The sequence below is a fragment of the Acinonyx jubatus genome, chromosome F2, assembly GCF_027475565.1.
Source record: "Acinonyx jubatus isolate Ajub_Pintada_27869175 chromosome F2, VMU_Ajub_asm_v1.0, whole genome shotgun sequence".
Taxonomy (NCBI): domain Eukaryota; kingdom Metazoa; phylum Chordata; class Mammalia; order Carnivora; family Felidae; genus Acinonyx; species Acinonyx jubatus.
This window is the reverse complement of record NC_069394.1, coordinates 59,688,272-59,716,178: the sequence shown is the minus strand read 5'-3', so window position 1 is coordinate 59,716,178 and position 27,907 is coordinate 59,688,272. Positions and strand designations below refer to the sequence as shown.

Here is a 27,907-nt window from a genome sequence, read left to right as displayed (position 1 = left end):
CCTCCTCCTCCCCAACAAGAGGGAGCAAGTCTCCATCTCTGATGTGGAGGGTGAGCTTGTCGGCAATGCCCGAGCATGTATTTTTGTCTAATTCTGAAGTTCAGGATTAGGAGGCCCTCTGTTGCCACACATCTAAGACAGGATTTTCCTTCCAGGTTTTACTGGCAAATAAAGCCAATATTTTCATCTGCTTGAATACTTATCTCACAACTGTTTTTAAACTCTAGTAGGGAAAAGGAGGGGTTTGTATTGGGCATCTTCTAACCCCAATAATGATTCACTCTGTCTTGAATCTTTCTGAAATTCCCTGCAAAGTCATTTACTGTGCAGATAGGCACTCAAAATACATGTATCAAATTAAGTCAAAGGACACAATCAATGTGCATGAAGTTCGTGGAATGTAATTTCTCCTATGCTGTGTTCCTATAGACCATAACTTAAATTTCTTTTTTGTAGTTGTTAATGAAATACAAACAATTCCGTATATTACATAAAACATTTATTTCCTATTTACATTTCCATTTTTATGTAAATCATTGCACATCATATCGCATATCAAAAAAGGAAAAAGAAGGGAAAAATATATAAACCCTACATATCAGTGAAGAAAGCATCATACCACGTGATATTTATCAGCAGTCTCGCAGGTCTCGTTTCTTGCCCTTTTTTGGTCTTCTAGTAGTTTCTTGACGAATGGTATCATACTCTAATATGGCCATTTTGGAAAGTCTCTGTAAGAATTGAGATGGTGCTCCAGCAAGAGGATCGCTGAAACCAGAACCTGTAAAGAAAAAGAAATCAGCTATTAAAGTTAAGTTAGTGCATGGAATGATATGCTCTAAACTATCTCTTTCTCTAAATAAATAAATAAATAAATAAATAATCTCTTTCTCAAATGACCATTAAACACTACTAGTTTTTGATATATTGCTATAGTTTTTGATATATATATATATATATCTATATATATCTATATAGATATATAGATCTATAGATAGATAGATGTATCTATCTATATATAGATATATATGATAGATATATATATCTATATATATATTTATAGATATATTGCTACTAGTTTTTGATATATATATTGCTAATTCTTTGAATTAGCAATAGAAAGTGTTTACCTTCTAAAGTGAGTGTGATATTACATCATCTCAAAAAATATTTAACTAAAACAACCTATATGTTTGTATTTAATCATATAAAACTAAATCTGAGTCTGTACTTCTTTTTTTTAATGTTTATTTATTTTGAGAGAGAGAGCATGCATGCATGTGTACAAGCAGGGAAGAGGCAGAGAGAGGGGGGGCAGAGGGAAAATCCCAAATAGGCTCTGTGCTGTCAGCACAGAACCCAACATGGGGCTTGATCCCATGACCATGAGATCATGACCTGCGCCAAAATCAAGAGTCGGACACTTAACTGACTGAGTCACCCAGGCACTCCCTGACTATGTATTTCTTAAAACATGGGATGGCTGTGGAATTTATTCCAAAGCAAAAGGCACAATCTCCATAAATAATTAACTTGTTTCATAACTTATATGCTCATCAAGTTATTTTCTCCAAATATGCTGTTTCTCATAAATGCTAAGTTTAGTAAAATAGCAAAATTGTAAAGTAAAATAATCATTCACTAACTGAACAGCATTACTCAAGCTTCTATTATAGAGTGGTAGTAATAATAGTAATAGATAACATATATTGAATGATCTCTCTGGGCCAAGTACTTTACATTTATTTCATCCATGCAACACTATAAAATAGGTAACTAGTAGTATCTTGGACCACAGATATAAAAAGAAGATTTACCAGGGCTAAAAAATTTGCCCAAGGGCAAAGGATTTGAACCCAGATTCATCAAAATCAAACTTCCTATGCAAATACTACATATTGCTCTAAATATGTAACTATGTATAAATACTTCTATTACAAAATATATAAAACTTTGAAAATATACAGATTCAAACTGTTTTAAAATACTACTACTTAATTTCAAATGGTCATGTATCAGAAAAACTATCTACAGTTATCCAGTATGGTTGTTATTTTTGGTTTGTTTTGTTATTTGAGTGTATAACATAAATAGAAAGTTCAGAGACAGACAAAGAGATAGAGTAGAGGGGAAGAATATGATCAGGATACCGTTCTTAGCAGTACAATGAACTTGACACTTAGAAAAACTCTGGTGGAGTGCCTGGGTGGCTCAGTCAGTTAAGCCTCCAACTCTTGATTCCGGCTCAGGTCATGATCTCACGGTTTGTGAGTTCAAGCCCCACGTCCAGCTCTGCATTGACAGCACAGAGTCCGCCTGGGATTCTCTGTCTCCCTGTCTCTCTGCCCCTCCCCTGCTTGCTCTCTCTCTCTTTCTCAAAATAAATAAGCATTAAAAGAAAAACCTCTGGCTACAAATGCACTATATTCTAGACCATAAGCAAATGTCAAAAAATTTCAAAATTGCAGTTAAGTTGAAAGTTGTCAATATTAAGATAAATTTTAAATTCTCAAATACTTAGAAATTTATACATACATTCTAGATTATTCATCAGTCAAAAAAGAAATCAAAATAAACATTAAAATATCTGTAACTAAATAATAAAATATTACAAAACTTGTGCAATGCAACAGAAGTTATACATGCAGAGGTTTATACCCAAAATCTCTATGTCAGAAAAGAAGGCTTGAAAATTAATAAGCTAGATATAAGATATACATTAGGAGAATAATAAACCCAAAGAACATGGAAGACAAAAGCTAATACAGAAAAGAGAAGAAATCAATGAAGTAGAAAACAAATTTACAATAAGAAAGAGTTTTTAGATAAGTTCTTGATTGAAGAGACTAATAAAAGAGACAAGTCTCATAAGAGCAATCAAAAAATGCAGAAGGCACAAAGAAATAACATTAAAAAAGAGGAAAAGGTTGGGGGTGCCTGGGTGGCTCAGTCGGTTAAGCATTTGACTTTGGCTCAAATCATGATCTCCCGGTTTGTGAGTTTGAGGCCTGCATCAGGCTCTTTGCTGACAGCTCAGAGCCTGGAGCTTGTTTCAGATTCTGTGTCTCCCTCTCTCTATGCCCCTCCCTGGCTCGTGCTGTGTCTTGCACTATCTCTCTCAAAAATAAACATTAAGGAAAAAAAAAGAGGAACAGGTAAAGCATGTGACTCTTGATCTCAGGATTGTAGTTGTGAGCCCCATATTGGATGCAGAGATTACTTATAAATAAAATCTTAAAAAAATAATAATAAAAATAAAAATAAATAAAAATAAAATCTTAAAAAAAAGAGATAGATAGTACAGATAGAATAAAAACTAAATTTGTGCCAATGTATCTGAAAAATTCTATACAATGCAAAAAATTTTAGAAAATATAACTTACCAAAATTGATTGAAGAATTAGAATGCCTTATAAATCCTAAAATTAAAATGATTGGATCAATATTAAAATAATAATTCTTGCCTTGCAGTCTATTTTGTTTGATATTAGTGTACCTATACAATTATTTTTATTAGTGTTTGCATGGCTTATATTTTTCCATCCTTGTACTTTTGATCCTTCTTGCCCTTAAATTTAAGGTATGCCTCTTGTAAGCAACATATAGTTATTTTTCTCAGTCTGATACTTTGTTCTTTCATTGAAATATTTAGTCTGCTTATATCTAATTGTTGTTAATGTTTAACTTTAAATCTTCAATCTCACTAGTTGTTTTCTATTTGTCCTGTGTTTTATGTTCCTTTTTTCCTTTCTTGTCCTCTTTTGAAATGATCAAGTATTTTCTTGTTATTTATCATATTTCCCCTTTCTATTATTAGCTTGTTACTTGTATTATTTTATTGTTCTTTTAGTGGTTACCAGATTATCACATGTCTCTTTGATATATTACAATCTACTTTAAGTTTGTTATTTCACCATTTTCCAGATAATGCAAGTATCTTACAATATTTTAACTCCACATATGCCCCTCCTACCTCTGTGCTACTATTGTCAAGTATATTATTTCTACATATATTTTTAAACTTCGTAATACTACCGCTACTGCTTTTCATTCTTTCCCAAGTTGTACTTTCATTTTGTATCATTACTCCCTTAGTATTTTTTAGTGAAGCTCTGCAGAAAAGAAATTCTTTTAACTTCTATCTGAATGAAAATGTATTTGTTTCACTTTTACTTTTAAAAATATTTTCACTGAATTGAATACAATTCAAGTTTGGCAGTTACTCTTTTAGCACTTGAAAATGCCATTCCACTGTCTTCTTGCTTCCATTGTCTACATTTAAAGTCAGTTGTGTATCTTACCATTGCTCCTTTGAAAGTAACATTTGTTTTTTCTCTTTTGGGTTTTTTGTTTTGTTTTGTTTTGTTTTAATTTAGTCTTTTTCTTATGATGTGCCTACCTGTGGTTTTCTTTGTTTCTATCCTGCTGAGGATTCATAGAACTTCTTGTATCTGTGCCTTTGTATTTTTCATCAATTTGGGAGCTTATCAGTCAGTATGTAAATAGTGTTCCTGTCCTACTCTCTCTCCTCTTACTCTGGAATTAGAATTACACACAAGTAAAGCAGGTTTACCTTGTCATGTAATGACTTGCACACTCTGTTCAGTATTATGTTTTTTCTCCCTCCACTTTAACTGGGTATTTTCTAATGACCTTTCATCTTACTAATCCTATGATGTTGTTTTCCACTTTTTCCCCAACTTTAATGCAGTATATTTGACAAATAGAAATTGTATATATTTAAGGTATACAACATGATGACTTGATATACATATACATCGTTACATGATTACCACAATTAAGTTAATTAACACATCCATCACCTCTCATAGTTACCTTTTCTGGAAGGAGATGAGAACACTTGAGATCTACTCCCTTAGCAGATTTCAGTCTACATTACAGTATTATTAACTACAGTCACTAGGCTATACATTAGATCCCCAGAACTTATTCATCTCAGAGCTGTAATTTTGTATCAACATCTCCCCATTTGCCTCAGCTCCAAACCCTAGTAACCACCATTTTATTCCATATACTTGAGCTTTTTTTTCCCCCCTTGAGATTCCACATATAAGCGATTGATTCCAGTAAGAAAAAAGTTCCATGCAACATTTGTCTTTTTCTGTCTGGCTTATTTCACTAAGCATGATGCCCTCTGGATTTAACCATTTTGTCACAACAAATAGGATTTCCTTTTTTACAGCTATATAATACAGGTATTCCCCAGCCTTTCAAAAGTTCATACTAAGCCACTTTACTTTTATGAAACACTGACATTAGTACCTGTTTTTGCTAACTGAAAGAAGTCCAATAAAGATTTTCACTTTTATTTTAAAAAGGTAAAAACAGAAATAGCATTCAGTGTTTGCTTTGCAGCAAGCCATTTTGGAGGCAACCTGCACCCTTAACAGTGAGAGTGGCATCATCAAGTTTCTTCCTGGGGAACTACACTCAGTGTCTCAGCATCACATTGCCACAGCTTTGAAAAATTTCAAAAGTCAGAAACTCAAATGCTATGCAGGCTATGCCATGGCCCACATGAGAGATGGTGAGAGCCTATCCCAGGGTCCTGAGATAATAAAGGTATGTGCACATGGGACATAGCACCCACTAAGTTTACAAAATAGACAAAGCTTAAAAGAAGCATTAACAGAACAAGGCAATTAAATCAGTGGAAAGAAAGGAAGTTAAAAATATAAACATTAGACAACCTATTACATGTAGTAGGAGAAAAAAAATGAGCCAACTTACCCTTTGGTTTCTCCTGAATTGGTACTACAGTGCATGTCTCCTTAGTCTTCCTTGTCCTAAAATTATATATCTTCATAAAATAAGTTTATATAAATCCACAGTACACTAATTTTTAAAAAAATTTTTAATGTTTACTTATTTTTGAGAGAGAGAGAGAGAGAGAGCAAGCATGCACAAACAGGGAGGAGGAGAGAGGGAGGGAGACAGAGGATAGGAAGCAGGTCCTGTGCTGACAACAAACAATCAGATGTGGGGCTTGAACTCATGACTTCAGCCAAAGTTGGACCCTTACACTTAACCGACTGAGCCACCCAGACGCCCCAGAGTACACTAATTTAAAATACATAGTAAGAGATAAGAAGTTGTCTCACTTGGTGAAAGACATCACATGGAAAATGAATAAACATTAAAGAAGGCGAATTCATTCTATTGTAACTAATCCAATCAGAAGCAGATATGAACCAACTCAATCCGTCCGTTTTTGTTAATAAATTTTACCAGTAGGTAAGTGTTATGTCTAACTTTCCCCGTATTTATCTTATTTTTTTTAAGTTTATTAATTATTTGTTTATTTTGAGAGAAACAGAGGCAGCGCAAGTTGGGGAGGGGCAGAGAGGGAGAGAGAGGATCCCAAGCAGACTCCACACTCAGTGTGGATCCCCAGGCAGGGCTTGAACCCACGAAGCTATGAGATCATGAACTGAGCCAAAACTAAGGGTCAGATGCTTAACCAACTGAGCCAGCCAGGCTCCGCTATTTATCTTATTTTTATCTTAACTTTATCTAATCATGATTCAGGGAATGCTAAGAGGAAGGTAGTCAAGATTAGATTAAGAGAGTATCTAGATATGCCAAACATCAACTATCACTTATTTGTGCACATTTTACCTATTAATCACCATAAAATCTGAATTTTATCTTAATTAACTTTTGTTCCTACTGGAACAGACCTACATAACAAGTGGGTTATTAGAGGAAGTGTGTCATGATTGAATCTGCTGTGGGGGAGATAATCCATGCGAACTGCAAACTTCCTGTAACTATATTAAACTTTAGAAGTCAGCCAGAACTTTTAGATGCCCTTTACCTCTAGGATTACTGCTATCAGTTATATTACCAGAGTGTGCCTTGAAAGTCACTGAAAATGTATGATTATAATTAAAGAAATTTGAAAACACAAAGTTTTATCCACATTTTAAAAACAAATCTTCACAAATATTCATATGGAGGGAAACAAGGTATTAAGGGGTTGTACACAAGACAAAGAAAAATGAGTTACTTTCCTGCTTTGCCACGGCTGTTCCCTCACAGGACACTGTGCAATATGCAGAGGAGAATAAAATACTTGCAGGCAACTCGACAGGTTGTCACCAGAAGGGCTAAAATAAAGACACTTGTTTCAAAGACAGTGAAGAGAACTAACATTTACGTTTGCCAAGCACTTCATAAACATGATGGCACGAAGTCACCATTTTTGTACTTCGTATATGAAGGATACTTGTCATAGCATGAATTTAATATATTGAAATGATCTCTCACTGACTACATAAATTCACACTTGAGTCCATGTAAAATGGTGAGGAGTCATTGCACAGACAGCTAAATTGCAAATGGGAAGAAAAAAAAAACTGAAATAGAGTGAAAACAGTAGGAAGTAAAATGAAGACTTAAAATTAAGAGGTAATTGGGCTAATACAAGGAGTGCTTTCGGGGCTTCCAGTTTCTTAAAGATGGATCATATGCATTGGAAGAAGGGTAACAAGACTGGTCTGTACCAAGAAAAGTCCATTGGCAGAGGCAGTCCTACACCCTCCTCAAAGGGCCCTGGGGCTCCTGATGAAAATGACAAGAGTGAGGTGAATGTTAGGGACACAGGTGTGTCAGTAAAGATGGAAACTCACTGTCCTTAAGCAGGTATTTTACTCATGTTTCCAAAAGCCTCTCTCCTTTCTATCCCTGCCATTCCTCCTCTTTTCCCATTATCTACTCCATTAGCAGCTTACTCTTTCTCTTCCACTATCCCTCAATCTGCCTTATTGCATCATTGACTCATGGAAGAAAGAGTAATTTTGCTTTTAATATTTTTATAGCTTGGAAACCCGCCCTCAGATAATATTAAAAATGATGGGAAAAGCTTCATGTATGCTGTTGTTCATTGTGATATTACTTAGGAAACCAAAAAGTCAAAGCAACTTGTAAGTACAATGATAGGAAATGGTTAAATAAACCATGGATCTATCAGTGGGATATAATGTAGCCAGTAAGGATCGTCTGAAGATTATGCACTGACCTGAAAAAGTGAATATATGTGATAATAAGTTAAAAAGGCAGAGTAAAAAATTGTAAGTACACTAAAATCACAGCTAAAATAAAAGTCCATGAAAATGAGGAAGAAAAGAGAACCAACAGCCGATAATAAAAATGGATATGTGAGGATATGTATATTATCAAAGCATTGTTTTTCTTTTTCCAAATTTTCTTCAAAGTTCTTATTTGTTTTCATAATTTCATAAATAATGCACAACTTTTCATTTTTAGCATATTGTAGTTCTCCATTTATATGACCAAAATTTATTTCAAGAGTAATTAGCAAGAACAGTAACACTAGTGGAAAGCTCAAGAAATATATTCTAAGACTTCAATATTTGTGTGCTACATATAACTAGCTGACTTTAAAGCACACTATAGCAGGAAAAGAATATGAAAACATAAATTTTCCCCTAAAGAGAGTAACAACACAGACGACTATAAATGCTTTGTCTTTTTCAGGCTGGCAGAGTGAACAAGTACTAGACATGCAATAAATACCTGATGAATAAATAAATAAACCAAAGCAGCAACAAAATAGAGTACGAGACTGTCTTACTATAGATCCCTTCGGAGAAAGGGGTTTTCTTTTCATGGTATGTCAGTCAGTCTGATTTATGAAAAGGAAGGCAATTACGATAATGTTTTTAAACACCAATATTCAAAGTGGATGGGACTTTTCTGGCTGACAAACTCCATTCTGATAGTCAGTGCAGGGTTTTCATTAGGCTGACATCTCATTTAGAATCTCCCCTCACACTACATCAGTCAAACTATAAACAAAATATTGCAAAGAGTTCATTTATTTTCATTGTGAAAAATCCCAATATTCTCATAGGCAATCTATTCTAGGGCAATGAATACTTTCAAAAGATTTCCTTAAATCCTTTCAGGAAATGTCACTTGAAAACTGAGAAAAGTGCCTACTTGTCAAACTGAATAAAACTGCTACCTTAGATTTAAAAAATTAAATCTTTTATGAAAAAAAATATTAGTGGGCAAGAAAGAATTAAATTCACTAGCCAGGAAACCTCTACATTTAGCTGTTACTACAAATAAATGTTAAATGAAAGAGAATTGAGTAGAAATGGTGTACCTGACTGGAGGCATCTTGGTATTAGTATGCAGCAGTCTTGGATGAACTTCCAGTGGACTTGAACTTACACTTTTTTGGCAACTTTGCAGTCCTGGTAAATATGGCATTTTGACACATTCTTTGAGCTCTTCTAGACCAAATGCTGTGGTGTATTCAAATTAAAAATAGTATCATAATCAACTATATTATTTCTTCATGAAATGTCTTCTTTTGTGACATACTAAAACACATAATACAATATACTAAATCAGTCATTAAGTAGAGAAAAATAAAGCTACTGTAATTTATCTACTGTCTTTCCCAAGAGAATACCTTTTAACTCCTACTATAGGGACTGTAGGGAAGAGATGATTAAGGGGCTGATTAAGAAGTAGAATAAGGAAAAAGGACAGCTTCATGGATCTCCCAGTCGTCACTGTCCCCTGCCTCATTATTTTATATAATTATAATTTCCAGAATATTAGAGACATTTATGTTGAAATAGAGTTTAAAAGCACTTTTAAGACTCTTATATTACCTGCTATTTTAAATCTTTCTACCTTCCTGCATTTATGTAAAGTAAGAGGTATAAATACATGATTATTGAGCTAGCAATGACAGATAAATGAATTTTACTTCAGGCATTGATTTTAATTTTCTCTCTGCAAAATTTCATACCAAATCTAGGAACACTAACACTGAAGCATCAAGATTGCTTCTCCTATTGACCTCACATTAAATTGGACAAAGACACTGTCAAATTATTAAAACAAAACAAAACACAATTTCAAAATGAAGGCAATGAATGGAAAAAAAACAGATTAAGAAATTAAAGGTTCGGGTGATCTTTAAATTAAATGTTGAGAATTGGTTTTTAAACTTCCCCTCTCTCTTTTTTTGTTTTAAGTGGGGGGGGGGGGGCAGAGAGAGCAGGAAAGAGAGTCCCAAGCAGGCTCCACGCTCAATGCAGACCCTGATGCGGGGCTTGATCCCTTGACCCTGAGATCATAACCTGAGCTAAAATCAGGAGCCGGACACTTAACTGATGAGCCACCCAGATGCCCCTTAAGCTTTCCCTACTAAGTAAGTCTAGCACAGGAATAAAAATAGTATCTAATGGGACTGGAGTTATAGTAAATGTTCCAAATGCTATTTTGCAACGTTTGATATTTTCTCATTTGGAAAAAAAAAAATTGCTTCTCCTGATCAAAAAACATACAAATTTTCTTTTCAGCAATTAGATTTGGGTATAAAAGGGCAGATAAACTAAAGTATCTTTAATGGGAATCTAGTGAAAACGTTGAAGAAATAGAGCAACACATTCAAAACCAGGAGTGATGAAATGGGTTGGGGAGTTTGAATTTTGTGATTTTGAAGAATTACATCTCTACTTATAAAGCTGAAGACAGAATTCAGGATAAATAAGATAATACAATTATAACTTGAAATATAAATTAAAATTAAGCTATTAATACATTCATACACATATCAAAAGTCCTCAAATCAGTCTTTATCGAGCATCTATAGAATATAAGATACTTTCCATATAACTCTCACAAAAACCAAAGTTTTGGTTAGAATTACTAATACAAAAAGGTGCTGTCAGAGATTTGGGTTTCTTAAAACATAAAAACCAACTTGAGGTGCTTAAAAACAAACACAATTTAAGAAAAGTAGAATGACTCAATGGAGATATTACTGCACTGATATCAAGAGAAGTAGTTCTTCAAAATTTGCTTCCATCATGATTACAGAATTACATTAAGTAAATTAATTCTAATTTGCTTCCATTTTTATTTTCCATAAGCTCAGGATATTATCCTGACATAAATGTTACAAAAATTATGTCTCTCGACTGCTTAAAAAAAATACATGTGTAAATTGAAGGCACTATTGTTATATTTTCTTCAGCAAAATAATTGTAAAAAAACAAGTTACCTTTCTTCATTTTTTGTGTTTCCAAAACTGCTTTCCTCCAACTACTCTCAAACAGAAAACAGTCAAGGGAATTTCTGGTGACATTAGAAGTATCAAATTTGATTTCAGGGGATAACACTGGCATTGTTTCTTCTTCTTTCAGCAGTGTTGATGAAAGTGAGATGATGCTTCAGATACAGGACACAAAATACAAAAAAAAAAAGTATTGCAGAGATAAATACTCTTTCTAATTTGTTTTCCATCATGCAGAGTAAATACTAACATAGACTTACAAGAAAAGTTCACTTATAGCATGTAAATACATATTCTTGGGATTTTAAAGTAAGAGGCCTTTAATAATGTAGCTAAAACAGATAGTAGGAGTCATTTAAAACATTTTAATGAATTCTTTCAAACCCTAGGTCACAGATATTTAGCAATATAAAAAAAACTGAAGTCCAATGGCAAGTTATTGTGTACAAGACAATAAAATGCTTAGGACTCTCTCAAATATATTACCATTATACACAATAACCAAGTGGTACTTATCTCTGGGATGCAAGGATGGTTCAACACCCCAAAATTAATGTGATATACCACTTTAATAGAATAAAGGATAAAAAAAAAATCACATGACATCTCAATAGATGCAGAAAAAGCATTTGATAAAATTCCACACTCTTTCATGATAAAAATCTCAACAAACTAGTAATAGAGAGAAATTAGCTCAACATTATAAAGGCTATACATGAAAAGTCCACAATTAATGTCACAATCAATGGTGAAGAATCAAAAGCTTTTCCTCTAAGGTAAGGAATAAGGCAAGGATGACCACTCTTACCACTTCTATTCAACTATAAGTAATAGCCAGAGTAATCAGGGAAAAAAAGGAATCTAGACTGGAAAAGAAGTAAAACCATCCCTATATACAGATGACAGAAACCCTAAAGACTCCACCAAAAAAATGATAGAACAAATAAAGGAATTCAACAAAGTTGCAGGATACAAAATCAATAAACAAAAATCACTTGCACTTTTATACACTGACAATAAACTATCTGAAAAGGAAATTAGGAAAACAACCAAATTTACAATAGCATCAGAAAGAAAAAAATACTTAGGAATAAACTTAACCAAGGAGAGAACAACTTATACACTGAAAAACAGTGATGAAAAATTAAAGACAAAAACAAATGGAAAGACATCCCTCATGTTTATAAACTGGAACTTAATTTTGTCCAAATAACCATACTACCCAAAATGATCAACAGATTCAATGCAATTGAAATCCCAATGCATTTTTTACATAAATAGTAAAACAAGTCAAAAATTCATATGGCTTCACAAAGGACCCTAGATAGCCAAAACAATCTTGGAAAGAAGATCAAGCTGGAGGCATCAAACTTCCTAATTGCAAAATATATCACAAAGCTAAAGTAATTAAAACAATATGGTACTGTTAGAAAAAACAGACCACGGGAAGAATAGAATCCAGAAGTAAATCGACATGTATACAGTCAGCTGATCTTTTACAAGGATACCAAGGGGTACACAATAAGGAAAAGGCAATGTCTTCAACAAATGTCATTGGAAAAACTAGTTATCCACATGCAAAAGAATGAAACTGAACCCTTACCTTACACCATGTACAAAAATCAACTCAAAATGGATTAAAGACTTAAACCTAAGACCTAAAACTGTAAAACTCCTATAAGAAAACATAGGGGAAAATCTTCATGACATTGATCTTGCAAGGATTTTATGGATATAACACCAAAGACCCAGGAAATAAAAGCAAAAAATAGATAAGTGGGACCTACATAAAACTAAAAAGCTTCTGCATAGCAAAGGAAACAATCAACAGAGTGAAAAGGAAACCTCTGGAGAAAAACATTAGGAAGAAAATATTTGCAAATCATATATCTGATAAGGGGCTAATATCCAAAATATATAACTCCAAAGCAAAACAAAACAAAACAAAACAAAACTAATAACCTTGGTTAAAAATGGGCTTGGACTTGAATAGACATTTCTTCAAAGAAGACATACAAATGGGCAAAAGGTATATGAAAAGATGCTCAATGTCATTAACCATCAGGGCAATGCAAATCAAAAGCACAGTGAGATACCACCTAACACCTATTATGATGGCTACTAGAAAAAAATTGTTTAATGTTTATTCATTTTAAGAGAGAGAGAGAGAGTGAGTGCTAGCAGGGGAGGGGAACAGAGAAAGGGAGAGAACCCCAAGCAGGCTCCACACTGTCAGCACAGAGCCTGATGTGGGGCTTGATCCCATGACCCTCGAGATCATGACCTGAGCTGAAATCAAGAGTCAGACACTTTACCGAATGAGCCACCCAGGCGCCCTAAAAAAATTTTCTTAAAGACAGGTATTGATGAGGATGTAGAGAAATTGGAACTGTTGTCCACTATTGGTGGAAATGCAAAATGGTGCAGCCACTATGGAAAAGAGTATGGAGGTTCCTCAAAAAGTAAAAGTAGAACTACCCTAGGATCCAGCAATCCCACTTCTGGGTATTAACCCAAAATAACTGAAATCAGAATATCGAAGAGATACCGGCACTCCCATACTCACTGTTGGCACTCTTTACAATGGCCAAGATGTGAAAACAATCTAAAAATCCATCAACACCTGAATGAATAAAGAAAATGTGGTATATATATATATATACACACACATACAGAATGAGATATATATACCACATATGTGGTATATATATCTGTGGTATATATCTGTGGTATATATATGTGGTATATATATATATGGTATATATATATATATATATATATATATATATATATATATACACACACACACACACACACACACACACATACATACACAATGAGATATTAATCAGCCACAGAAAAAGAATAAAATCTTGAAATATGTAACAACATGATGAACCTTGAGGACATTCTGCTGAGCGAAATAAGCCAGTCATAGAAAGACAAATACTGCAAGATTCCACTTATATGAGGTATCTAAAATAGTCAAACTCATAGAAGCACAGAATGGTAGTTTCCAGGGGTTGGGGGGGAGGAGAAAATGGGGAGCTGCTAATTAGTGGGTATAAAGTTTCGATTATGCAAGATGAGTAAATTCTAGAGATCTGCTGTTCAACATTGTACCTATAGACAACAATACTGTATTTTACACTTAAAAATATGTTAAGAGGGTAAATCTCATGTTACCACAAAAAAATTAAAATGTTAAAAAATATATGTAAGTAATAAATCACTGAATTCTACTCCTGAAACCAATATTGCGCTGTATGTTAACTAAAATTTTAATCAAAAAAAATTTTTTTAAATGACAAATATGGAGTAAATTATAATTTTCAAAGTCTTAAAAGACTCTTAGAATCACAGTCCATACTCTATTCTAAGTCCTTCTTTCTCCTTTTACTTGTAAAGGTGAAAATGACCAGAGAGTTTTCTTTCAGCCCCAAGGCAGACCCTCCTTCTCTTCTTAGTAACCTCTCTATCAGGACAGAAGAAACAACCAGAGACTAACAATTAAATGCCTCTTGGGATATTTTTCAAACCAGGTTAAGAGAAAACTTTCTTAACATGGAGTATTTTTAAAAAGGTTCACACAATGAATACAAGAGGGTTCATCATACTATTATCTCTACAGTCTTTTGTCTATGTTTGAAATTTTCCTTAATTAAAAGGAGTAAAAAAGCCCACAGATGCAAGAATGTACAACTTAAGGAATGTGCTGGGAAACACACACACACACACACACACATTTTTGATCCGATGTTTCCTCAAAACATAACCAACTATAGTGGAGGGAGAAAAATTAAGGTTACTTTATAAGTCTTAAAAAATAAAAAGGAGTGGGGCACCTGGGTGGTTCAGTTGGTTGAGCATCCAACTCTTGATTTCGGCTCAGGTCATAATCTCACAGTTCGTGGGTCTGAGCCGTGTGTCTGCTGGCAAGGAGCCTGCTTGGGATTCTCTCCCTCTCTCTCTGACCCTCCCCTGCTTGTGTACATGTTCTCTCTCTCTCAAAATAAATAAACTTTAAAAAAAATTAAAAAATAAAAAGGGCTGATAGAAAAACCTCACAGAGAAAGAGATTTTTTAATTAGGTGCTAAGGCAGACCATAAAAACTCACTCAAAACAAATGCTTTTGCAAATTAATGGTAAGGAGACTCAGGATTGAGATAAACTAACTGTTTAAAACAGCTATAAAACAATTACTATATTTTCAAGGCACCTCAAAACATGGTTGTGTTTAAACATTTTTTTTGTATTAAAAATATTCCAAATATTTTTTTAAATTAAGATTATCTTTTTATCACCTAGCTTAGAACTAGAAGGACATGTTAATTAAATGTTTGTTCATTATTCATTATTCATCTATTCATTCATTTATGACAATCCTACGTCAGGCACCAGACAAGGTCTCTGTTCTGAAGCTTAGTAAGGGGAGACAGACATTAAATGAGCAAAGAAATTAATAAAGTTTACTTTAGATAAAATACAACTAAAGTATAGCTGATTCTTATTATTCACAATAGTTATGTCCTATAAAGTTGCCATAAACGCTAAAGTAGCAGATATAGAACCACTGCTCCTAGAGGAAATATGAAATTAGGTTCCTGTGAGCCCCTGGTCACAACATTTTCGTCAACTGACCAATATTTTCTTTTTAGTGTGTTTCTGTTTAAAGATACCTTATTTAATATATATTGTTGAGTCATTAACATCAGACCCATGGCCAACAGCAGTATAACTCATGCCTGAAGGAAGCTTATCTAACACATGTATTTTCTCCATAAGACACAGCATCATCTTCTTGTGCTTAGGAACACCAGACAGAACTTCAGCACTACACTTCTAGCAAATCACCAAAAAAAGCACAAACATGTAAAAACACATGGCACTAAATAGATAGTGAAAAGGACATTTCCTTACAGTATGAACACTGTAACAAGAAGGTGGACTATGACCTTGTTCGACCTCAGTGGCAAAGTGTATGTCAGGCAACGCAAATTTTTTACAACTCTGCACATGTCCGCAAGTGACTGGGAATGCACCACAACTACTGATTTCCGAATTACAAATAGATTTTAACGAGTAGGTGAATTAGCAAATACAGAATCCATGAATATTAAGGATTGACTATAGTTCATCATGGCAATGCGCCAAGGGGAAGGAAGTACTTTGGACTGGGTCACTAAGGAAGACCATATAGATGAGGTGGTCTTGAGCAGAGATCCAAACGGACCAGAAGCAGACATATTCAGAGAAAACGTAAGGAGGGAGAGAATTCTCCGCAAAGAGAACAGTGAGTGCAAAGAGCCCAAAGCCAGAATAAGGTTGGCATGTTCTAAAGGAGAAAAAGATCCAATTTCTATGCTGTCCAATAGAGTAGCCACTAGCCACATGTGGCTATTGAGCGCTTGAAATGTGGCTAGTCAGAAGTGAGATGTACTGGAAGTGTGAAATACACAGCAGATTTCAAAGACTTTGAATGGAAAAAAAAGAATGTAAACCATCTCATTAATCATTTTTATTTTGATTTTATGTTGATAATATATGGATATGCTGAATCAAATAAAATAGATGATTTAAATTAATTTCACCTGTCTCTTTTTACCTTTGTAATGTGGCTTCTATAAAATTTTAAATTACATATATGGCTTACAACAAAGAGGGGAATAAGATAAAGCTGGAGAGAGAGCAGGTATCAGATATTTTGTGGCTTTATACATCATAAAGAGTTTGGATTTTATTCTAGGTTCACTGAAAATCCATCAAAAAGTTTTGAGTGGGAAAGAAAATATATTGGTGTTGGGTAAAAAGTAAATCTCAAGTTAAAAGGTGCATAAGGGGTGCTGTGGAAACACAAAGGGAGTAGTTAATTCTCAGGAAAGGCTTTGAGGAGATGACCCTTAAGCTAAGTCTTAAGCCAAATCCAGGTCAGGGGGAGTGGGTCAGGGCACTCTAGAGTGTCACTGCTGGGTGATGACACAGGGGTATCAAAAAGAGTGCTCTATACAAGGAATGCAAGCAGTTAAGTATGGCCAGAGTGACAATGTCTTCCTTGACATTCTTCAAAGAATCCTAAATCTGTATCTTCAGGCCTCTCTTCTGAGCAATAGGCACATATAAATGACTACTTACTAGATATTTTCCCTCAAAATATGTTAACCCCATCAAAATCTCTTTCCCTCAGTATTCCCTAACATAGTGCATGACATTGCCATCCTTCGATGGCACAAAATAGAAAGCTGGTAGGCAACAGCGACAACCTCTCTTTTCTCCTAAATCTAGTCATTCAAAACCCATTAGTAGTGAAGGCCTAAACCAAAGAAACAGCAGACTGAAAGCCAAGCTGGGTAGAGGTGAATGAGGTGACATCAAGAGGACCTGGGGACTCTATATGACTGGTACTATTCACAAAGTTAGGAAGATGGGGTGAGGAACCAGTGTGAGTGAGAAGAGAAATTCACTTGTGCATAAAATGAGTTTGAGGTGCCTGTGTGACATTCACAGCAGGGGATATCCAGAGGTGGGAGTGAGGTTAACCAAGAGATTCAGTTTGGTAGGCATCAGCACAGGTAGAGCCTTGAGAACAGATCAGGCTGTCCAGGGTGAGTGGAGTGTACAAGTGAAGAGTTATGAAGAATAAGAGCAAGTCCAAGGCAACTAATATTTGAAAGACAGAAGAAGAATCTGTTGACCATAGAGAAGACCAAAAAGGACTGGCAAAAGAGAAGAACGAAGTAAGGGGTGCCAATAAAAACCAAAGGCAAAGAGAGTTTTAAGAAAAAGGAAGTGGTGGGATGCCTGGATGGCTCAGTTGGTTAAGTGTTTGACTCTTGACTTTGGCTCAGGTCATGATGTCACAGTTCATGAGTTCAAGCCCCACGTCAGGCTACGCACTGGCAGTGTGGAGCCTGCTTGGGATTCTCTCTCCTTCTCCCTCTCTGCCCCTCCTGTGGTCTCTCTCTCTCTCTCTCAATAATGAATGAATGAATGAATGAATGAATAAACTTTAAAAATAAAAAAAGGAGGGTGCCTGGTGGCTCAGTCAGTTGGGTGTCCGACTTCAGTTCAGGGCATGATCTCACAGTCTGTGAGTTCGAGCCCCGCATCGGGCTCTCTGCTGACAGCTCAGAGCCTGGAGCCTGCTTTGGATTCTGTGTCTCCCTCTCTCTCTGCCCCTTCCCTGCTCATGCTCTGTCTCTCTCTGTCTCAAAAATAAATTTAAAAAAACATTAAAAAAAATAAAATAAAATAAAAAAGGAAAAGAAAAGGAAGTGATGACCAATTTCATCAGAGAGCAACATACTGCCAAAAGAGCTGTATTTAAATGTGGGAGACTCTTGAGCACGAGTATAGTCCTCTAAGGATAAAGACAATCAAAAAGGAGAGATTGAAAATACAAAAGAGGAAAAGAACTAATGAAGCATTATCCTGGAGGAGATGGGGGAGTGAGAATCAAAAATATCTGCCTTTTACAATCAAAGATTTTTTTAAAAAAATGTTTCTATTAAACAACAGCAGGCAGAATAAGGAAACAGTGCAAAAAAAACAAGAATACATATAAGTTTGCCAGCGCTTCCATAACAAAGTACCACAGACTGGGTGGCTTCAACAACAGAGATTTAGGGTCTCACAGTTCTGGAGGCTGGAAGTTCAAAATCAGTGTCAATAGGGTTGGGTTGCTCTAAGGGCTGTGAGTAAAAGATCTGTCCCAGGCCTTTCTCCTCAGCTTGTAGAAGGCTGTCCTCTCCCTTTGTCTTCACGTCACCTTCCCACTGTACATATCTTGTGTCCAAATTACCCCTTTTTATAAGGGCACTGGTCATACTAGGTTAGGGCCCACTCTAATGACCTCATATTAAGTTGATTACCTCTGTAAAGATCCTATCTCTAAATAGGTCACATTCTGAGGTTGAGTTAGGACTTTGACATATGAATTTGGGGTGGGGGACAAAATTCAATACATAACACTACATCATAGCCTATATAAAATATGTGTTGGAGACAACTTTTAATTCTATTAAGTAGACATAAAAATTTATTCACTCCCTCAAAACCAGTTTCTAAAAATAAAAAAAAAAAAAGGATAATATACTACAATTGAGATCTTCACAATTCTACAATACAGTAATAACTGTTGACATTCTTGGTAACATTTGAGGGAGAAAAATACTCTGAAAAGTCTTCTGTATCAAAGACAACAGTAAGTTCAGGAACATGTTGGTATTAAATGCATTTGCCATACACTAATCCTTTAAAAATTGGAAATCCATAGTAGTTACCTATACTATTCAGTCTTCAAAGTTTAGAAAATCCAAAATATGTGCTTAAACAAAAGATTTTTCCTCAGATAAAAGCCTGGCCAGACACCTAAGCTTTGGTGCCAAGATATCAGGGACCCCCATACACTTCTATCTCACTGCTCCAATGCCCTCAATATATAGTATCTACTTTATAGTTCAAGATAGCTGGTTGAGTAAATGAACATTTATACTGGTGCTGATGGGAACCAGGATTTTTAGAGTGGAAGAAAAAGATACAGACTTAACATCAATAAAATTAAGCAAAAACCCTGAAGTCCCAACTACGAATTGGAAGTATAAGACTTTCATCTAAAAAAGAAAAAAGACAAAAAAACTGTTTTCTATCTCTGTCCACTAAACCTAATAATTAAAATGTGACTTAAAAAACCCACAAATACAAAAACGCTGATTTGAAGGGGCACACTCACCCCAATGTTTATAGCAGCATTATCAACAATAGCCAAAGCACGGAAAGAGCCCAAATGTCCATCGACAGATGAACAGATAAAGAAGATTTGGTATATATATATACAATGGAATATTACTGGTGATCAGAAAGAATGAAATCTTGCCATTTGCAACAATATGGATGGAACTAGAGTGTACCATGCTGAGGGAAATAAGTCAGAAAAGACATATGATTTCACTCATATGTGGAATTTAAGAAACAAAACAGATGAACATACGGGAAGGAAAGCAAAAACAATATAAAAACAGAGGAAGACAAACTGTAAGAGACTCTTAAATACAGAGAACAAACGGTTGCTGGCAGGGTGTTGGGTGGGGGGATGGGCTAAATGGGTGATGGACATTAAGGAGGACACTTGTTGGGATGAGCACTGGGTGTTGTATGTAAGTGATGGATCACTAAATTCTACTCCTGAAATCATTATTATACTATATATTAACTAACTTGGATTTAAATTAAAAAAAAAATTTTTTTTAAGCCACAGACAACCAGGGCCTCTTGAAGAAATAGCTGATTCCAGGTCTGTGGAAGGAAATGTACAAGACGAGCCTAGAACATACTGCCATTCCAGAGACCTAGTAATCTATCAATGAAGATTATAATCATTAGTCATCAACCTAAAAAGGTTCCCAACCGACCAAAAATGAGAATTATAAGCGTGAATAAGAATATTAACTGCAATGAACCTAAATATATTAAATATGTATAATACACACATGTACAGGCTTATCTTCTTTTTTTGTTCTTTGCTTTATTATACTTCACAGATAATTGTTTTTTTACAAATTGAAGGTGTGTGCCAACCCTGAGTGAAGCAATTCTATTGGTGCCATTTTTCTGACAGCAACTTACTTACAATACATCCTATCCACCTATATAATCCCTATTCCTGTCATCTATTCCTGGATAGGGAAAAATATTTATTTTATTAAACTTTCCATGCCTCAGTCTCCCTACCTAGGGAACTAATAAGCTCTACCTTACAGAGTTATTGTGAAGTTTAAAGGTATTTTTAAAAAAGCATCTAGCTAAATGCCTAGTATGCTGCTTTACTTCTCAAAAACGAACCTTCAGTTCAGACTGCAGTAAAGGTGTCTTTATATGCAGAAACACGTGATGGCTGCTATTATTATCATAATTATCATGATTATTATCATAGGCCAAGAATCAAGTAATGGCTGGGTATGAGAGGTACAGCTTGACTCAACACCTCTTCCTCTCTTCCTCTTTTCCTTTTGGGGTAAAGCTGTAACCCTAGACCTCTCCTCTTTTTCTTCATACTGTCCTGTTCTTGCCTTATGGTTTCCATGCCTTCGTCTCCTTGAATATTACAAATTTAACTATTTTCCCATGATGTTCTATTCAGTTTGGTGGTTTACATCTCCCATTTCCTGTATCTGCCAAGTCTCCTTCTTTGGGGCTTATTTCCTTATATAATTTGTAAACTTTGTGAGCTCATCTTTAAAGAGATTGCTATTTATAGGAGTCTAGTATTCCCTGAGCTATGAGAACTTTGCTATACAGAGTTTTCCATTAGTCTCTGTCTCGCCCTGGGTTTTGGAGGTGCCAGACCAGTTAATATGTCAATTTCCTGGACTGTGGTCTCTGAAGCATGTGGTAATGTGACACCAGACACCAGACTTGAGCTGTGTGGGTATGAAGCTGTGCAGAGTCTATGTGCAGGGTTTAACAGTGAACTCTTTTCCTGCCATAGTTCAAATGGATGGCAAGCTTCCTTGTAACCTCCTCAGGCCAATGAGGGGGCATTTTTCTAGTTATCATCTCAGTGTCTGTACCAGGTTGTATTTTTCAAAGAAGGATGCACTAAAACATGTCTATTCCTACATGTTCTTCCTTCAATGTGATAGTGACATTCCTCCTTCAAGAGGTGAGGTCTGTGTTCCCCCTCCCTGAAACTAACTTTGTGAGTCAATAAAGTATAGTAGAAGTGACACTGCATGATTTCCAAGGCTAGGGCATAAAAGGCCATAGAACTTTCGCTGGCTCTCTCTTGGGATATTCACCTTTGAAATCCAGCCACCATTTTGTAAGGAAGCCAGGTGACAAGAAGAAGCCACCATATAAGGTTGCAGCTGACATGCACAGCTAAGGTCTCAGTCCACAGCCAGCATCAACCATCAGACATGGGAATGAATGAGCCTGCAGGTGATTCTAGCCCCAAGCTTTCAATTCTTCCATCTGAGGCCCCAGACATCATGAAGCAGAGCCAAGCTGTCCCTGCTGTGCACTGTCCGAATTCCTGACCCACAGAATCCCTGAGCACAATAAATGGTTGTTTTCCACGACTAAGTTTTGGAGAAATTTGTGATGCAGTCATAGTAACTGAAACAGTACTCCTTTGTGACTTCCAGCTTTCGGCAGATGCTCAACAGTGGCTTCCTATGTGAGCATTCCTTCATTTGTGGCACCTGGGGATTTCCTTCCCATGGTCTCTAGCTCAGCTACATTTCCATAAATTATCTTATTATATTTTACCCAGCATTGGAAATATACTGAAATACAATGGAGTCCCTTCCCTGTCAGCTCATTCTGCCACACTGCTCAGAAGTTCCCATAACTTTTCAAATGAGGACATAAAAACACTGATGAATTTGATTTCTTTTATATATAAAGATACTTAAAAATACAAAAGGGGTGTCTGGGTGGCTAAGTTGGTTAAGCGTCCAACTTTGGCAGGGTTTAACAGCAAACTCTTTTCCTGCCATAGTTCAAGTGGATGGCACCAATTGGAACCAACCGGCTCAGGTCATGATCTCGCAGTTTGTGAGTTTGAGCCCCGCGTCGGGCTCTGTGCTGACAGCTTGCAGCCTGGAGCCTGCTGCAGATTCTGTGTCTCTGTCTCTTTACCCCTCCCCTACTCAGGCACCATCTCTCTCTCCCTCTGTCTCTTAAATAAAAACCAAATATTTTTTCAATTTAAAAAAAAAAGAAAAAAAGAAAAAGAAAATGACCCTATAGAAAATGTATTTACTAAAGAACACATAGTTCATTTCAGAAAAAAAAAAAATACAAATGGTCAATAAAAGTTCACTAGTTCTCAAATAAAAGCAAAATAATATAATGAGCTACGGCTTCTGCCAACCAAAATGGCAAGGAGTTTTCTCTAATAGTAGACAATGTAAGATGGGGCTCAAGGAAAACAGGTGGTCTCATAAAGTTTCAGTGTATGTATGGGTATAATACTTCCAGAAAGCAATCTAGCAACATATATGTTCTTATAATCTTACATACTTTTGGCCCATCTACTCCACTTCCAAGTATTTATCCTAAAGGAAGGATCATTGATATATACAAATATTTATCTTCAAGGATGTCAAATCCTGCGTTTTTTTATAATAGAAAATAAGACTGAAAAGAAAAAAGGCTGAAAATAACCCAAGCATCAAAGGGCAGATGGTAAGATTATTTTTAGCTTTGTTTAAAGCAAAATATTTATCAAGTGAACATAAAGACAAGTTGTGGATTCAGTGAGAAAGCTAGTTATTTATTTATCCACAATGCCAGTCATTGTTCTAGGAGCTAAAATACGAAAATGATGAAGACGCAAAAGCGTATAGCATGTTGGGGGGAACAAAGTAAACAAGCAGCTATAGTTCATTATGACAAACATTTCTTTTTAAGTTTATTTATTTATCTTGAGAGAGAAAGAGAGTGTGTGGGAGGGGCAGAGAGAGAGAGAAAGAGGGAGAAAGAGAATCCCAAGCAAGCTCTGTTCTGTCAGCACCAAGCCCCACACAGGGCTTGAAATCCCGAACTGTGAGATCATGACCTGAGCTGAGATCAAGAGTCAGACACTCAACTGACTGAGCTACCCAGGCGCCCCCATGATGATAAATCCTGATGATAAAGCTGTGTTTCATTTCTGTGGTACAACAGAGAGCATTTGCTAACCTAACCAGATTGGGAAAGTGGGAGCCTTGCTTTTGTTTTGAGCGAGGGATGGTCAAGCGCAGTCCCACGGGTTTTCCTAAGTAGAAATTGTGACACAGAAGGTGGAATGTCTACTAAAACTCTTGCTCCTCCAGAGAATAGAGTTGTTTTTGAGAAATGGCTACCTCCCTGTGATCAGAACTTGAGTGAGTGTAATGTGTAATACTCTCTGCAAGAAGCTTTTAAGAAGCAGGTCCGCTTTCTCCGTACCTTCCCCCTTCCCTTCTGCTGACTGCAGTGACATAATAGGGAAGTGTTAATAAATGCTAGAGTCTGGGTCCTGCAACCAATTGGAAGAAAGCTGCCTGCTGACCAGGAATACCTGCCTTGGAATTGCTAGGTGAGCAAGAATAAACTTTTGCATGTTAAGTCACTAAAACGCTGAGGTCTGTTTGTCATCATATCTAGCAACAGACTAATACATGCCCAAGTGTGACGCTATTAGCTCGCTTATTCAAATATACTAAGCATGTACTATGTGCGAATCAATATGCCATGTGCATGACAAATACGAAGATGAACTAAATAGAGATTCTGCCTTCACAGAAGTTCCAATCCAAAAGGAAAAACAGTAGCCACTCATACAACTGTAAGAGAAGGCAGAGTGTGACATTGCAGCCTGAGGGGAGATAGCTATCTCACATCAGGAGGGTTAAAAGAAGGCAGATAGTATTTTCACATAGAAGTTCCAAAAAGACTTGGAAAAGCTAGAAAATGACATTCAGATAGAATTTAGACAGGCAGAAATGTTGGTATGGGCATTCCAGGAAAAGATATAGATGTGAAAGATGCCCTGGAGAACAGAGGGGGTTCAGACAGGGGTGCTGTGAGAGATAAAGAAATGGCAGATTGGGGAGATCACAGACGAATCTGAATGCCAGCCAATGTGGTTTGCACTTCCTTCTTTGAGCAACAGGAAGGCACTGGTGGGGTTTTGAACAGAGGTGCGGCAAATTCACAGCTAAGCTTTAGGAAGATTGATCTGGCAGAGACTGGATCTAAGTTAAGAGGTTACTATACTAAAAAGAGGCCAGAGGGCTTACATTAGAGTAGCAACAGTGAGAATACAAGTTGATTGAGTTTAGGAGGTTCAGCAAAGACAAAAGAGTCAAAGATGACTGAGACTGTGAACTTGGGTGACTAAGAGAATTATGAATTACATGCAAAGAGAAATTGCTAGTCTGGGGGTGGAGAGCAACAGAGAGCTCAGTTTTAGATAAAAGGAGTGTGGGACATCCAGGCTGAGCTATGGAAACTGGATCTAAATTGTAGGAATTGAGGACTGTAGCTTTGGTTGGGAGAAGAAATTTTAAGAGTTATCTGTTCACCTAGTAAGAATTAAGGCCAGAGACTGGATTAAAGTTGCCAAAGAAGACTTGAGAGGGAGAAGAAAGCCAGATTTCCTTAAAATGTACACAAACGAGGAAGATAAAGAAAAGGCTGAGAGGTGATTGGAGAGGCAGACAATACAGAGAAACGAGAATCATCGAAAGCACTGTACCGTGTCCAATTCTATAGGAGTTGGGAGCGGAAAGAGCTGCTAATAACACTGTAGCACCAAAAGCACGATCTCATTTAATCTTCAAACAACCCGATGAAACACAATTCTCCGGTCAATTACTGACCAGGAATTCATACCCAACAAAGAACACATTTTATTTAATTGGAGTAAAATGAGTCTGGATGCTAATCTTGATTCTGCCCTTCAATGGCTGCATAACTATAGGGTCATGAAGAAAATAACAGTGTCTCAGATTCTCATAGGGTTAGTGAGAATTAAATTTCAAAATGCATGTAAAGTTTTCAGCACAGTGCTGGACATGTGATAAACATTCAGCAAGTGGAAACTATGTTTTTAATTTTTTTTTAAATAATAATGAACACAGATTTTTCCCAACATGGTCTGTTGATGGAAATATAAATTAGTAAAGAGTTTTTGTAAGGCAAGATGCTACCAAAAATTTTTTACATACACACATCTGACCCAGCAATTCTGCTTCAAGGAATTCATTTTATAGAACTGTTCCCATGTATGGGAATGTTCACCGTTGCATTATTTGTAACAAGGAAAGATTGGAACCAATCTTAATGAGGAATGGTTACGTAAATTACAATACAATAAATTACATACGGATCACCTCTACCACATCAATGCAGACCTAAATAAACTGAGAGGAAAGGTATCTGCCACATGTCAAGTGAAAAGGACAACTTCACAAAAGATATGATTCCAATGATGATAGAAAAAACAGATGCAAAAAGAGTAGAAAGATAAACACTAAAATAATTCTAAGAAGTCTGAGAAAGAAAGAAGGAAAAGGTAAAGAGGGCTTTCATCTCCTAAGGCTATATACTTCTGTTCGAGTGACAACTACTAATGTATTATAATGTAATTTCAAAAATGTAAGAACTTAAAAAAAGAAATGTCAGGAGTATTTTTGAAGAAATGCCGCCGGAAAGGGCGATTTAAATTCACCATTAGCAATGCAGATAAAGTCAAAGCAGGGCAGGAATTCTTGTGCTTCGCAGAGGACAATACCCTGAAAATGGTGGCCAAATTGCATTTCTTTGGACAGAGGCTTCCGTTTTCTTGTTTAATGACCCCAAAAAGGTTGTAGGGTAGAATGACCCATACAATAGAACAGACTCTCTACATTGCACAATTTTTTCCTAGTATTTTTAGCCCACGAAAAAAGTAACCAACAACAAACTCCAGGTAAATCAGAAATGGCACAAAGCAAAATCGGCGGTGAAAACGGGGCCAGAGCTAAGACGCTGACCGTCCCAAGCTCTGCTGCACAGGGCGGGGTGCAAGAGGGAAAGTGAGGGAAGTACGGTGGCAGTCAAGGGCAGAGGGTAAACACATTCTCCCTCGCCCCGCTTCAGTTTAAATCCTGGGCGGGCTGGAGGGCCACCCTGTAAGGGCGTGTCCACTTGACGCACGGATGTCCACGCTACAGCCTGTACGGAGCTTGAGGAGTGTGGACACGTACAGATCCGGCAGGCCGGTCCTCGGTGCCCGGGTTTCGTCCTGTCTCTCTGCTTCACCCGACCCCGCCCAGCAGCCTTGGTCCGGTCGTTCAGCCCCCGCATACCCGCCAGCTCCCCTCCAAGTGCGTCAAGAGAATCCCTGGAGTGACCCACGAGCCTCGCTGGGCTAGTTTCCCCTGCCCAGGAAGGGGCCTGACCAGCTGACCTCTTGGGCCCCTACCTCCCCTTCAGCCCTGCCCCTGCAAGGTCCTCTGCCCCCCCGGAGCCCCTCGGCCGGGGCTTCCCCGGAGATCGCCCGCACTCACTGTCCCCACAGATCCACCGCGGAGGGGCGGGGCTTCTTCGCGTGCTTGGACCTCGGCGGTGGTGCCCAGGTCTGAGGCTCCCGCGGCGGGACCAAGGGGGGCAGCGGACAGCGCGGGAGCCAGCGACGGCCCCCAGCCGACCCGAGCCCCTGGCTCAACCCGGCCTGGGCGCGGGGCTGGCCGTGGCGGCGGGGCGGGGCGGGCAGCCCGTCGCTCTCAGGGGCTCGGCTCTCGGGGCGAACATGCTCGGCGTCGGGCAGCCCGGCGACGCTCGGGAGCGCGGCACGCCCGCCGCTCAGCCCCGCCCGGCCCGGCCTGCGGCTCCGGTGGCTGCAGCCCCGCCCGCCCGTTGCGTGCCGGTTGCCAGGCGCCAGGGGCTTCCGGCTGCCTCCCGCGCGAGGTCACCGGCCGCGGCCCCAGTAGCAGGGACCAACAGTTGGGGTGCCGCGCCAGGAAAGCACTTGGGCGGCTAGGAGGCCGCTAGGACTCACTCGACAACTACTATCGGTGCCACCGCCTTTGCAGTCACAGCTGCAGGGGTGGGAGGGAGGGTGCTGAAACAAGGCCAGGTGTATAGGACTCAGTGGTGGCACAAGGTCTGTGGGGCACGAAAAGTTGTGTCATGCATCGACAGGGTGGGTAGTGGGCGGCTGGACCAGGTTGGTGATACGCAGTTCCCTGGGTTGCATTTTCAAGATTCAAACTAACCAGGCTCTCCGGTGTATTGATGAGTCTGGAACTTTCAAACAGCCCAGCAATACTTGCCCAGCCCATCTTAGGTTAAGTGACAGTCATCCCCGCCCCACC

The 27,907-nt window shown here is 37.4% G+C and overlaps 1 protein-coding gene across 4 annotated transcripts; it reads right to left on the bottom strand.

Moving 5' to 3' along the window:
* Positions 1–482: 482 nt before the first annotated feature.
* CF2H8orf89 (chromosome F2 C8orf89 homolog) lies at positions 483–27,419 on the bottom strand. Of its 4 annotated transcripts, XR_008292600.1 has the most exons (7): positions 27,101–27,418; positions 11,072–11,235; positions 9,155–9,296; positions 5,752–5,807; positions 4,400–4,536; positions 3,384–3,419; positions 682–781 (listed from the first exon to the last, which is right to left on the bottom strand). XR_008292600.1 is itself a non-coding variant. In XM_027064381.2 (6 exons), exons 2-6 carry the CDS (start codon positions 11,193–11,195, stop codon positions 633–635), a joined length of 507 nt encoding a protein of 168 aa, XP_026920182.1. In that variant the 5' UTR covers positions 11,196–11,235; positions 27,101–27,415; the 3' UTR covers positions 483–632. The 4 variants fall into 4 exon arrangements, 3 of the variants coding, with proteins under 3 accessions (XP_026920182.1, XP_026920183.1, XP_026920185.2); XM_027064381.2 differs by lacking the exon at positions 4,400–4,536 and having other exon boundaries at positions 483–781; positions 27,101–27,415; XM_027064382.2 differs by lacking the exons at positions 3,384–3,419; positions 4,400–4,536 and having other exon boundaries at positions 483–781; positions 27,101–27,416.
* Between the last annotated feature and the right edge of the window lie 488 nt (positions 27,420–27,907).